The sequence below is a fragment of the Chlamydotis macqueenii genome, chromosome 21 (assembly GCF_036417535.1).
Source record: "Chlamydotis macqueenii isolate bChlMac1 chromosome 21, bChlMac1.mat, whole genome shotgun sequence".
NCBI lineage: Eukaryota > Metazoa > Chordata > Aves > Otidiformes > Otididae > Chlamydotis > Chlamydotis macqueenii.
This window is the reverse complement of record NC_141576.1, coordinates 966,229-978,781: the sequence shown is the minus strand read 5'-3', so window position 1 is coordinate 978,781 and position 12,553 is coordinate 966,229. Positions and strand designations below refer to the sequence as shown.

Genomic DNA, 12,553 nt, shown 5'->3' with positions numbered 1-12,553 from the left:
TCTCTACATGTGCGTTTTCTCCCCCTGCGCGGAAGCACACGTATCTCTGCCAGCACCCATATAATATCTATACCATACAGCACCTGTGTCCATACCACGTGCACACACGTGTCCCTGTATACGGGCACACGCAAGTGCAAAGATGACAAGTTCGGGTGCAGAGCTGTGCGCCCCTGCCTCAACTCTGCGTGTGCGCGTGTAGGTATAGGAATGGGGGGCAGGCTTCGCGTATAGACCCCCCCCCCCACAGTCTCACACACAAGACATTAAAGCCATCACAGCTCTGTCTGTGCCCCCCCACGCAAACACCCCCCGCCCCTTCAGAGGCGCCGACTGAGCCCCGTCCCTACCCCCGGACCTCACCTGCGTACGGATTTCTGCGGAGCTACGCAGTTCTGGCTGCAGAGCTGCACGGGTGTTCGTATGCGTACACAAACATACACACTCCTGTACATGTCGGAAATTAGAAACACGTGTGTATCTGCACATACACGTCCACTGGGTACCGGATCTACACGTCTTTATCTGTAGCTGCACACACGCGTGTACACGCCCATGTAACTGCAGATCTGTACGGCCATCTCTGGGCATCCGTGCCTACCTCCCCCTGCCTACGCCTACACACACCCCTGCAGATCTGCTTAGGTACGTGCCTAAGCATAGATACCAACACACGGGGATTAAATTGCACACGAACACACATGGATTAAATTACACATACATTATATACACGCATATGAAAATGTAACGTGTGTACGCACACACCACAGCTGCAGCTGTACCTAAATGCCAACCTATTCCCTCAGCCGTGCCTACACGCCAATACCTATTTCTGTATGCTTACAGAAAGGTACCCGCACGCACCTCTGTAAAACCTACAGTTGGGTGTGTATCTACACGTATGTGCATGCAGACAGACACCCATCTAAATAAACCAGCAGGGGCATATACACACATGTAGATTATGTACATACATGCACATGCATGTATGTGTATACGCACCCATATCACAATTACAGCATATATGTATCTACACACATACACACTGATGTCTGCGTGTCCGTGTCCATGCAGAGAGCGTGTGGGAGAGCTGGGGCTGGGGGCTGCTGGGCCGGGGAGGGGCAGCTCCGCAGCCACCCATGGACCCTGCGTCTGCACGTGTGTGCACATGTGTGCACAGGATGGTGCAGGGGCCGTGACCGCAGCCAGGACCCCCCGATCACGGCCAGCGCAGCCGCCCTCGCTCCCCGCGGCGGGACCCCTGCCCTCGCCCCTGCGCCGCTCACCCCCACCAGGCTCCCACTGCATCCTTCCAACGGATTTATTAAAACACAGAGAACAGAAACCAGGACACACGGAGCACGAAGTGAATGCAGGGGCGTTGCTTACAGCTGCCATCAGCCTCCGGCGAGAGGCCACTGCCGCGGCACAGTCGGTGTCACTGCGCTCGCAGGTGTCCCCACCCTGGCTCCCGCTGTCCCCTCGCTCCCACCCGCGTGCCCCAGGCCCGGCACGCCGGGACCCCCGGCCTTGCCACAGCCCCGCTGCCAGGACCGTGCCAGGGCTCCCGCACCGATGCTGGTGCTGGGGCTGGGCGGGCAGGCTGCACACGCATGCACTTGCTGAAACACCACGAGGACACGCAGAAACGGACCTTACGGGGAAGCTCGGGAGCGGGACAGGCACCCTGGAGCAGCCGGCCGGGAAGCAGGGCGCCCACCGGCCTGCCCTCGCCCCACGCGTGCCAATAAAACCAGACAGAAACACCGCGACTCTACCTCCCTGCTGAGCCCAGCCCACCTCGCCCACACAAACCCTTCAAGTCTTCAAGAAGAAAGTGCAAAAAAATGTACACGGCAATGAAACCCCCATCCCGGCCGCTCCGGCGACGGCGGGGGTCACGTCGGTCGAAGCACACTTGAAGCGGGAGCGGGAGAGCCCAGCAGCACCGGTGGCAGCTCGTCATCCACGCAGGCAACGCCGCCGCGCTTCCCCTGCCCTTCCTCCAGCGACGGGGCAGCTTTCGGCTGGGGGGCCGGGGAGCGGCCCCCGGGGGCTGCTGCAAGGAAGGGGCGAGTTGCCCGTCAGCTGGGCTCCGGACCCTCCCCGCGCAAAATGAGGGGCGAGGGGAGCGCACCGAGGGGCAGGGGCACCCAGCTCGGGCGTGCGGCTCAAGGGCTTTGGGAAGGATCTCCCCCTGCTCGCACCTCGACACACGGGCACTGGGGGAGGCAGCCTGGAGAGGAGCCCTTGTACAGCCCCCCACCCCGTCATGTGTGCGCACACGTGTTCCCACGAGATCCCCACAAACAAAACACAGCGAGCGCAGCCTCACCTCAGCTGGGCACAGGAGCTGCGGAGATGAATCGTGGGATCGGCTAAATATCTGTGGTGAGGGAGAAGAAACGCCTTGCTCACCCGCTGTCCTTTGGTGACGCTCCCGCCCCGCTCAAATCCACCCCCTGAATTTCTCTGCCCAGGTGACTCCGCTCGAAACCCCGACCTACCAGTCACGTACGGTCCCAGAGGCATCTGACTGTAGTTGACAATCCCGCCTGGCCCGGGACCTCGGAAATTCGGCCCAAAGTTGTTGTTGTAGATCTGGGAGGAGCCGAAGGAGCCCTGGGGAGGTAAGGAAGGAGAACAGGCGCTGACCCGCAGCCCTGGCCCCACCGCCAGCCCCGCGAGGGGCTCCGTCCCTGTCCCGTCCCCGCTGACCTGCTGGACGGGGGGGTCCCCGCCACGGGTGGCCAGGCGGCTGAGGATGCTCCGCTCGGACATCTGCAGCCGGGCGGCCACGGGCGGGATGCGGGACAGCATGGAGGGCAGGCGCGTCACGTCGGCCTTCATGTCGCTCAGCAACTCCTCGAGCTGGTTCAGCACTGCGAGCAGAGCGAGGCGGCGCTCAGGCCGGGGGACCCTCGCCAGACCCTCGGCAGAGGCAGGAGCACCCCCAGCATCCCAGCCCCAGGGAGCAGAGAGCTCCAGCAGCCGGGAGCCGATGGCAGAGCACTGCAGACCCCAGCACCGGCTGCCGCAGCGGCGTGCCGCCTTCCCGTGCCCTCACCAGCAAAGCAAGCTGCGGAGGAGCAGGCAGCTCCCGGCCAGGGCAACGCAAGATGGGGACAAGCTCCTGGCTGGATGTCCCCAGGGTCGGGGTGGCAAACCCTTCCCGGCCCCAGGGTCAGGCTCCCCCCGGCTCTGCCGGCACGCACCCTTGTGCAGGACAGCGTTCGCGGGCTTGTTCCCGGCCAGGGACTCTTTGGAGAGATGCTGGTGGCTCTCGGCAAGGCACTCCACTTCAGCCAGGCGGGCGTTCAGGGCCATGGCCGGGTGACTGGGGTCTTGGGTCATGTTGAGGTACGCAGCCCTCCGCAGCTGCTCCTCGATCACCAGGGCCTGCTCCAGCAACTGCGAGTACAGGAGGGGAGGGATTCGGGACCAGACCCCGCACCAGCACAGACCAGTACGGCTCTGCAGCCTCCAGCTACCCGCCCAGTTTGTGCCAGCAGAGCCTCTGCCCTGCTGTGCACCCCACTGGCCTCGCCCCTAAAACCTCCTGAGGGAACAGGCTTAGCCCTTACGTCCTCTTATCCCAAACGCGGGCCTGTTGAGATGCTGAGCATCCCAGAAAGGGACATGGGCAGCATCTCCGCAGCCCCGCATGCGTGAGGAGCCCAGGGCAGAGGAGCCCAGGGCAGAGGAGCCCAGGGCAGAGGAGCCCAGGGCAGCCAGCCTGGTCCTGGGCACGGCAGAGCCCGCGAGCTCCCTGGGATCAAGCCCCGGCTGCTGGGTGCCTGCCCTCCTCTGGCAAACACGAGCCCCTCGCAAAGCCCGCGACCGCTCCCTGCTGCACTCCCGGAAGGTGCCGGCGGGCTCCCCCCGGCTTTGGGGCACCCCTCTTGTCCCTGCTGCCGGCAAGGACTCACCGGCCCTGGACTTGCAACACACCTTGAACCGCCGGGCAAGGAACTTGTTCTTCATCTCCAGGTAGTTCCCCTTGTGAATCTCCGATTTGAACGGCTCGTTCAGGATCACGTACCGCGGGTCGTTCTGGATGTCCTGCCAGCGCGCGTAGCCGTGACTGGCGCGGAGAGAGCGTCAAGGAAGAACTGGCCAAGCTCACGGCGTGCCCACCACCCTGCAGCGACACCGCGTCACCAAATCCCCTCCCTGCTCGACACCACACTGTCACCCCGGCTCCCGCGCCCCCCGGCCTCCCTCGCCCCCCCACCACCCCAGGGCGGGAGGCTTGCTCCCACCAAGGCAAAGGGTACGTGACAATTCCTGCCAACAGCCAGTAGTCGTGTCGGCGGTGCCAGATGTCGTAGATCTTGCCGGAGGAGATGGCAGCCCTCTCCTCGTTCTGCCACAGCGTGTGCAGCTCTGCGGACGCAGAAGGGAGACAGCTCGGTCAGGCAGCCGGGGACACGGCAGGGCGAGCAATGACAGGCACAGGGCAAATCGAGACACCCTGCTGCTCTTTGCATGGTTCACGTTCCTTGCGCAGGTTCAGAGCTCCTGCGCAGCAGCTCTGCAGGAGCAGCCAGCGCCTGGTCTCCTGCTCTCACCTGTAAAGCCACCGTCAGCGATGTTGAACATGAATCGGAAGTTCACGTTTCTGTCATCCTTCTTTCCATCCTCCTCTTCCTCTTTGTCGCCGTTTTGCTGAGCCTCACTGTGCTCCTTCTCCTCCGCCTTGGCCTCCTCTGCTTGGCAAACACAAGAAGTTGCGCCTGCCTCACCGCACTCTACCAAAAGACCGACCGGCGCCATCCATGCCAAAACCACTGCTGGAAAAGCCACCAGCCCGCCCTCTGCTCCACAGCAGCCGACCCTCTGCCTCTTCCGGCAGGTCCTGCTTGCACGGCAAGTGCGGGCAGCGCCCACCATAACGGGGTCCTGTTCCCGCTCGTGGCTCCTGCGCGTCACCAGAAGGGCAGCAGCAGCTGCCACGGGCACTGCCGGTCATCCTTGCCATCGCCCCGCGGACACGCTCCCCCACCTCTGCCCCAGGCACCTTCACACCACTTCTCACCCCAAAGCCTCCTCGAGCCTCACCTGGTTTGACTTCTTTGTCCTCCCCTTTGCCTGGGCTGCTGCTCAACTCCGGCGTCTCCAAAGGCTTCTCTTTCTCTTGGACTCCCTTGTCTGCAGAAGGGAACAGGACACGAGAAAAGCCTGACCTGCAAAATGCTCCTCAGGGAACAACTTCTCTGCCTGGATAGACTTTCCCGTTCGGAGAGAAGTGCTCATCCTGCATCTCCGTTCAAGGTGTTTGAAAAACTTAAACCAGAATATTCTGAATTTTACCAAGAAAATGTATTTAGTTTTCCCTCTTCCTTGAGGTATCTGGAGGAACACACTGCTAGGAACAGGAAGTTCCCCCCAAAATGCGCATTTCTCACAATTTACTTTTGGTCTGTTTTCATTCACTGAAGGACTGCTCTAGGATTACAGCGCAGATCACACTGCGACCACCCTGTGTCATTCTCTAAACAACAATCTGGAACCGCGGTTTTTTCAGGAACTGCTACAGGACCGCGCGACACTCAGGTTTCCCACTGTGACTCAGAGAAGAGGAAAACCCAGGCGAGGTGCGAGAGCCAGAGCCTCCCACCAGAGGGAAAGACACTCACCCTTCGCCAGGGGCTCGGGAGAAGGCTCAGCCTTTCTGCTCTCCTCTTGCTTCTCCTCCCCTGGTTTCTCCTTGCTGTCACCGCTTTCTGGGTGCTCTTCACTTTCCACCTTCTCAGCGCTTGCAGGCACCTTAAGTAAAGCGCCCACCCCAGATCAGCCCAGCCTTGCCCTTTCTCTGGGAGCGCTCGGAGCGCCGGGCAGGCCACGGGAAGGCTTCCCAGAGGAGATGCCGAAAGAAGCCGCCCTACCTGGCTGTCAGACGCCTTCCTGGACTTCTGCTCCACCTGGTCCTTCTCCTCCTGGAGCCCGAGCTGCGCTTCTGTTCTGTCTGTAGCGACAGCAAAGCAAGGAAGCTGTGGAGATGGGTCCCGGGGAGCCGCACATGCCACCAGAGCGGGCAGGCAGCTGCAGGACCCTCTGGCCTCTTGGCCCACCTCCCTCCCCAGGCCAGCCCAACGCCACCACCCCCCGGCAGCCCGCCGGCACGCCCACCTGCAAGGGCCGCAGGCCCCGCGTGCGCCGGGCTGGCCGGGACGGGCGTATTGGGGTCTGAAGACACAATCTCGCTGCACTTCTTGCTCTCCGGGCCCTCGGGAACCAGGTCTGGGGTGCTGTACTTGCCGTTGACGTGCTCAAACTCCTGGACCTGGGGCAGACACACACCACGTCAAACGCGGCAGAGGCATTTTGCTGTTTGCGTTCCCATCGCCTCTGTCTACGGCAAAAACGGACGGGCCCTAGTCTGGGAGATTCGGGAAGGGGACCCCCGGCGAGGGGCGTTCAGCAGCCAGTGAAGCTCTCAAGCCTGCAGAACAGACCCGAAACGGCACACGGAAAATTGCACTCACCCACCTTCTTCCTTACTAGTGACATGACGCCTATGCGGGTCAGCACGTGCTGGCGGGACAGCCCCTCCCGGGGAACGCCGTCCGCAAAGGTTTCGGCGCCGTCCGCCCCGGGTTCACACAGGTGTCTCATGAAGAGAGAGACGTACGCCCTACGGAAGGAGAGCCAGACCTCGATCCAGCCCGGCCCACGGCGAGCCAAGCGCCCGCACCACCTCACCAAAAAGAAACCACGGTGGGGGTGTGCAGCCGCTTGGGCTACCGCCGCCCCACGGCCTCTGCCTGCCCTGGGGAACACGGCACGGGCGATGACGCCGTGAGACAACGGGGTGATGGGAGCTCCTCCGAACACGCGAGCTCAGCGCGATCAGCCTGGGCCCCGGACAGACCTGGCCCCCTCCGTACCTGAACTCCTTCTCGCTCTTCCCCCGCAGGTCCCGGACCAGCCAGTGAGAGTTGAAGGCGTCCTGGGGCGGCATGCCCCAGCGCATGATAGCGTTCAGGAAAGCCTTGCGCTGGCGGGCGTTGAAGCCGAGAACCTGCCGGGAGCGGAGGCATTGCCGGGATCACAACGCGGCCTCGGAAGCGCGTGGCACCTCAGAGCCTCGCGGCTGTTACAGGCGTGCTGGACCAGGAGTAGCGCGCCGGCCACGCGGCACAGAGCCGTCCAGCCCGCGAGCCCAGGGCAGCCCTGGCACCCGTCGTGCTCTGGCCGAGGCTCACCTCAATATTGCCCCCAACTCTTGCCAGCAAAGGAGGGAGAGGCTTGTCCCGGTCGCTCTTCAGCTGCCTCCGGGACTGTCTCCGGCCACCTAGAGCCAAGCAGCCTCGGTGAGGGGCGGGCCCAGGCAGCGGGGAAGGAGGCCAAAGCGCCCACGCGCCCCAGGCTTCCTGCGCTCCCTCGCGCCGGGAGCGGAACGCGGGCAGAGTGGCAGCCCAGGCTGGCGTCCCTTCCGCCCGTCCCGCTGGCGTCCCGAGCCAGGGCACTCTTCCGCCCTTCCCAGGCGAGGGGGTGCCACGCCTGCTCCTGCTGCGTGTCCCCATCCCTCCACTGCGAGGACCAGAGCAAGGTCCTGCAGCGGCCAGTGCAGGAAACAGCCGGTCACCTTCCCTGTCCTGGGAATCTCCTCACCTGGCAGGCGAGTGGGGACACCTCTCCTGGAACGGAGGCCCAGGAGCACACCGGTCCCTCCAGGGGCCTCCCGCTGCGCAAAATCCCGAGGAGCATCAAACGCATTAACTCACTCTGACCTTCTGGCCTCTCTTCAAAGTCCTCATCCTCGTCCTCGGAGCCAACGGAGTACTCCGACTGGTTGTCGGAGAGCTCGTCCTGCCACTCTGCAGACCAAGGGAGGCCGGGTTAGCCAAGCGCGCGGGCGGCGGGACCCTGCCCGGGAGGGACCTGCAGGACAGGTCTCCATTGCCAGGCAGTGGGAGAGGAGCGCACGAGCGGGAAATCACATTCTCAGGATTTCCAAAATTAGTGTTCTCCTATACAGAAAAAACTCCATCTGAAACATTTTGCCCACAGACATGTTTTTCTTAAATTCTCCCAGCAAAAACAGTTTACAGACCAAAAAATTAAATGAAAAAATATCTGAAGAGGTTCTATCCTGGGAAGTTCAGGAATCTGCCAAGTCAGAGCCACGCAGCCTACCAAACGGCAGAGAAAGGCCAAGCAAACCGCGCCGCAGCCCGTGTCCGTCAAGGAACCCGCTGGAGCGGCTTTCCAGAGAGCCTGCCGCCCGCCCCCAGCCCGGCCAGGAGCCCAGCGGCCGCAGCCGTACCCTGGTCCTCCTGCGAGGTGTCGTTGTAGTTGACCTGCTTGCGGACTCTCTTCCCTTTCCCCAGGTTCCTGGCCAGGTCTTCCTGCTGCTGCTCGTAGTGGTGCCGCAGCAGCTTCTCCCAGTAGTCGGGGTCCACGTTCTCCTCTTGCTTGATGATCTCACGCTCCACCTCCTCCTGCCAAGCAAGAGACAAGGGGCTTGAGATCGGGCAGCCACAGACCCGGCCGCATCGCCCCGCCGCCTGTCCGTGAACGGCGCTCCAGGGAGAGAGGGAGGCACCGAGCCCCTGGCTGGAATTTGGCTCCCGGGGCTTTGCCCGGCTGTGCTGACCTCGCTCGTCAAAGGGCCGAGAACCTCCCACCCGAAAGAGCCCCTCCAATGCTGCCCTGCAGTGCCCTCGCTCGCATCAAGGGAGAAACCGCTGCTCTGCGGAGACCTCCCAAACAGCAGCCTGCTACGGCTTCATCAGAGGCGAGGGAACAGCCAGCTACCGGGAAAGCGATGGACGGCAGCGCGGTACACCAGCAGCACCACAGCCGTGCCCAGCCTGCAGCGGAACGGCCTTCCGCAGCGGAACGACCTTCCGCAGGGCCAGAAGAAAGCGCCTACGGATGCTCTGACCGAAAGGAGGTCCTGTGCCGGCAGGGACAGAGCTCAGCTGCAGCGTGGGCTGCTCAGGATGAAGAGAATTGCGCTTCCTCTGCCGGCCCATCAGCCCCGGGACCCCCAGGCCTGGGACAACCCACGGCAATCGCAGACAGAGCAGGGAGGAGTCCTGCCCCGCGCCGAAACACTCGCAAGAACAAAGCAGGGAGGGGAAGAAACACGGACAGAGGGACAGACAAGGAGGTGCGATCGTAAGACATGATACTGGTCACATTACCACACCGTCCTCTTCTCTCACAACATACTGGGCCACTTTAAAGGAGCTGAGATACTCGTTCATGTTCTGCAGCTCCGTGTCATCAGTCGCGTCCTGGTTTCGGTCCAGCAGCTTAGAGATGGCAGCATCGTCATAGTGGATCACGCTGCTGTCATCCACGTCCTTATTGTCACCTGGAGGGCAAAGTGAGGGGAAAGGAAGGTCAAGTCACCGCGCCAGGGCAGCTCGCCCCCAGAGCCAGGGCAGCTCAGGTTGGGCGCACGGCCAGGGAGGGGACATGTCACCCCAACAAAGGGGGGTACACACCTGGTGGGGTGCCTCCATGCTTTTTTTTCATGCCAGGAGTCACTGCACCCCCTTTGGTTGACAGCGCATCAGAGAAAGGGGTGACGGCATCCGGCACGGCGATCCGCTGTCCCTGAGACACCATGCCTGCGGGCGTGCGAAGAGGAGAGCGAGCCCCAGCAGCTCAGGCAGCGCCCCGCCTCGCGCACAGCGTCCCCAGCGTCTCCCCGACCTCACCTTCCACATCGTCCTTGAAGAGCTCCTCTGTCCCAAACTTGAGGATGTCGTCCAGCTCCTGCTTGGTCATGGAGCCCGACTTGGAGCCGAGCCCCGGGCGCACCACCAGGTGGGTGAGCATCATCTTCCTCTTGGCCACCTGGGTGATGCGCTCTTCCACGGAGGCTCTGGTCACGAAGCGGTAGATCATCACCTTCTTGTTCTGCCCGATGCGGTGAGCTCTGCTGAACGCCTGCGGGCAGAGAACAAAGCTGTGGAGGGCAGCAGCCTGCCGCGCTGGCCGAGGGGCTCCTCAGAGCCAACCTGAACGTGCTGGCCCCCTCCACTGACCGCAGACAGGCCAGCCTCCCCATGCAGGGCCTGAAGGCAGGCAGCGAGGACGCGCTCCCCCTGGGAACCCCCCAGCTGCAGATTCACCAGCCCCACACTGCTACTTCATCGCCCTGCACCGGCCCATCCTGGCCCAGGACCCAGGGAAAGGCAGCGCCAGCAACAAACGGGCAGAAACACTGGATGTAGCTTGGAGAGAACCTTCTCCCAGCCAGGGAGCGTGGGAGGGATACACAATTCTCTTCACTTTCCTCCTGTTTTCAGAGGCATTCTCTGCCCACTCCAGCTGCCAATTCCTGCTGGTGGTCAGTTCTCAGCTAGGGTCCACCTGGGCTTTGGAAGCTCCCCAAAAGAGGAGGGGGCAGCCGGTTGCAAACAAGCAGCAGGAGAAAGTGAGAAGCCCGCGGCAGAGCATCGGATTTACGTGCCCCTGCAGACAGGCCAGGGACGCAGGAAAGGGGCTGCTGAGCAGAAACGCATCCCACAAATACAGCAGAAAGCGCCGGCGGCTCTCAAGAGAAGAGACCGACTTGGCTGTGCGGGGTGCGCAAAGAGGGCGGAGCCGGAGAGGTACTTACTACACGGGAAGGAAAAGGAAAAGTCAGAAACCTGGATGTCATTGTGGGGATTCCAGTCAGAATCGTAAATAATGACTGTGTCGGCCGTAGCGAGGTTTATGCCCAGACCACCGGCGCGCGTAGAGAGGAGAAAGCAGAACTGCTGAGCACCAGGAGCTGGGAAAGACAAACCCACAGGTGGCAAACGGTGAGACAGAGAGGAGCACGGCTTGTGCAGAAAGGTGCAGCACTGCACTTTAGGTGGGATCGCTGGAGACCAACGGTGGCAACCGTTGGTCTAAGCCAACAAGCGATGGGCAGGGAAGGCAAGGAGTGAAAATACATCGTTCCCTGGGAACCAGTTACTGCAGAAAACGCGGCTCCAGAGCCAAAGGGGAAGCTCGACCGCCTACCAAGACCTCGAAAGGAAATGCAGGAGACCCTCAAGCCAAGCACCCTGCCCTCGGCGTGCTCGGGGTTCTTTGTGCGACACAACCCAAGGGCTTAACAGTGCGGTACGAGCAGCCCACGCTGCGCCTCAGGAAGCTGGGCCTGCCTGGCCGGGCACAACCGACGCGCAGGCACCCCCCTGCCACTGGCCCCGCGGGCGCAGCCGGCTGACCCTGCGACGCCTGCGTGCCGCGCGTCCGCCCCGCGGCCTCTCCCCGGCGAGGCAGGAACGCGAGTACCGTTAAACCTGTCTATGGCCTCCTGGCGCAGCCCGCCGGTGATGCCCCCGTCTATCCGCTCGTACTTGTAGCCTTCGTACTCCAGGAAATCCTCCAGCAAGTCCAGCATCTTCGTCATCTGCAGGGCGAGGCGACCCTGGCACGAACGGCTCCGCGCAGCCCGGCTCCCCGCCGCCCCTCGCATCCCCCGGGGACCTGCCCTGCCCCGGCCAGGCCCCCCGCCCGCAGCCCAGAGGCCAAGGTGGTGGCGGCAGTGCCCGCGGCAGAGTACGGCCAGCAAGCAACTGCCAGAGGATGACATTCGCGTCTCCTCTTCTAGAGGCAGCTTTGCCAGCAGGAGGGAATGGCGTCTGAACGGCCCTCCCCAAAGGAAGCACTGTCACTGTTATCCCCTCTCCATCCCCAGATAAAAGGGGTTTCAAACACTACAGAGTCCCTCGGGAGAGAGCTGGGATGCAGCCCAACCATCCTGACTGCCACGCCGTCTGGGGGATAAGCTGTCTCCAGCCCTTCCACCTATCGCTATCTGTTCCTAGCACAAAATGCTCATACAGAACAAAGAAAAATCCTTTACAAATTTATCTGTAATTAATCCTCCCCTACACTCACCTGGGAGAAGATGAGAACTCTGTGACCCCCATCCCGCAACTTCTTCAGCATCTTTTGCAGCAGCATCAGCTTCCCAGAAGATTTGACTAAAGAGTTCCCATCGTAGGATCCATTGGGCAGCACCGGGGCCTCCTGCAAGGGCACGCCGGTTAGCCTCTTCGAGGACAGCGCTCACTAACGTCCCAGAGAAATTCACAGGAGGATTTTGTCTTTGAAACGCGTGTGAAGTCACTCACACGAAACCCCGCACCGTTAACCAAGGCAAGAGCACGGAAACAGCCCCCAGCTTACACACAGCATTCCGGGAAACGCCCCCGCGGAGCAAACACGGTTGACGTACCACCGCCGCCACGGGGAAGAGGTAGGGGTGATTGCAGCACTTCTTCAGGTCCATCATGATGTTGAGCAGCGAGACCTGGTTCCCGCCGCCTTTCGAATTCAGGGCTTCGAAATTCCTCGTCAGTATGAACTTGTAGTACTTCCTGCAGGACAGGGGTGGGACAGACACTTGTTAATTTGGCCGGGTGGGACTGGCACAAGCAAGACAGCACCGAACCACAGTCTGCTCGCATCGCTGGGGCTTCAAAAGGGACATTTTGGGATGTTTTTAAAAGCGATGCTCAGCACCCTGAGCGCAGGGCCGGGTTTATTCGGTTGCTCTGTGAACATCACAGAGGACTGGCTCGGGGGC

General features: G+C 62.0%; 1 protein-coding gene across 4 annotated transcripts in view; it reads right to left on the bottom strand.

The window, feature by feature from the left end:
- Positions 1-1,306: 1,306 nt before the first annotated feature.
- CHD5 (chromodomain helicase DNA binding protein 5) overlaps positions 1,307-12,553 on the bottom strand; it is a 29,710-nt gene continuing 18,463 nt past the window's right edge. For 3 of the 4 annotated variants that reach the window (XM_086764263.1, XM_086764265.1, XM_086764264.1), the window contains exons 19-42: positions 12,203-12,344; positions 11,863-11,994; positions 11,254-11,371; positions 10,617-10,741; positions 9,678-9,909; positions 9,462-9,587; positions 9,156-9,328; positions 8,273-8,447; positions 7,731-7,823; positions 7,209-7,297; positions 6,891-7,024; positions 6,493-6,637; positions 6,133-6,286; positions 5,889-5,968; positions 5,640-5,769; positions 5,062-5,151; positions 4,572-4,709; positions 4,278-4,386; positions 3,952-4,084; positions 3,216-3,411; positions 2,719-2,882; positions 2,508-2,622; positions 2,336-2,386; positions 1,307-2,059 (exon numbers count right to left, since the gene is read on the bottom strand). In XM_086764263.1, the coding sequence (XP_086620389.1) occupies positions 2,379-2,386; positions 2,508-2,622; positions 2,719-2,882; positions 3,216-3,411; positions 3,952-4,084; positions 4,278-4,386; positions 4,572-4,709; positions 5,062-5,151; positions 5,640-5,769; positions 5,889-5,968; positions 6,133-6,286; positions 6,493-6,637; positions 6,891-7,024; positions 7,209-7,297; positions 7,731-7,823; positions 8,273-8,447; positions 9,156-9,328; positions 9,462-9,587; positions 9,678-9,909; positions 10,617-10,741; positions 11,254-11,371; positions 11,863-11,994; positions 12,203-12,344 (3,001 nt within the window). In that variant the 3' untranslated portion in view covers positions 1,307-2,059; positions 2,336-2,378. The remainder of the gene's footprint in view (positions 2,060-2,335; positions 2,387-2,507; positions 2,623-2,718; positions 2,883-3,215; positions 3,412-3,951; positions 4,085-4,277; positions 4,387-4,571; positions 4,710-5,061; positions 5,152-5,639; positions 5,770-5,888; positions 5,969-6,132; positions 6,287-6,492; positions 6,638-6,890; positions 7,025-7,208; positions 7,298-7,730; positions 7,824-8,272; positions 8,448-9,155; positions 9,329-9,461; positions 9,588-9,677; positions 9,910-10,616; positions 10,742-11,253; positions 11,372-11,862; positions 11,995-12,202; positions 12,345-12,553) is intronic. The other variant, XM_086764266.1, reaches the window with a different exon arrangement.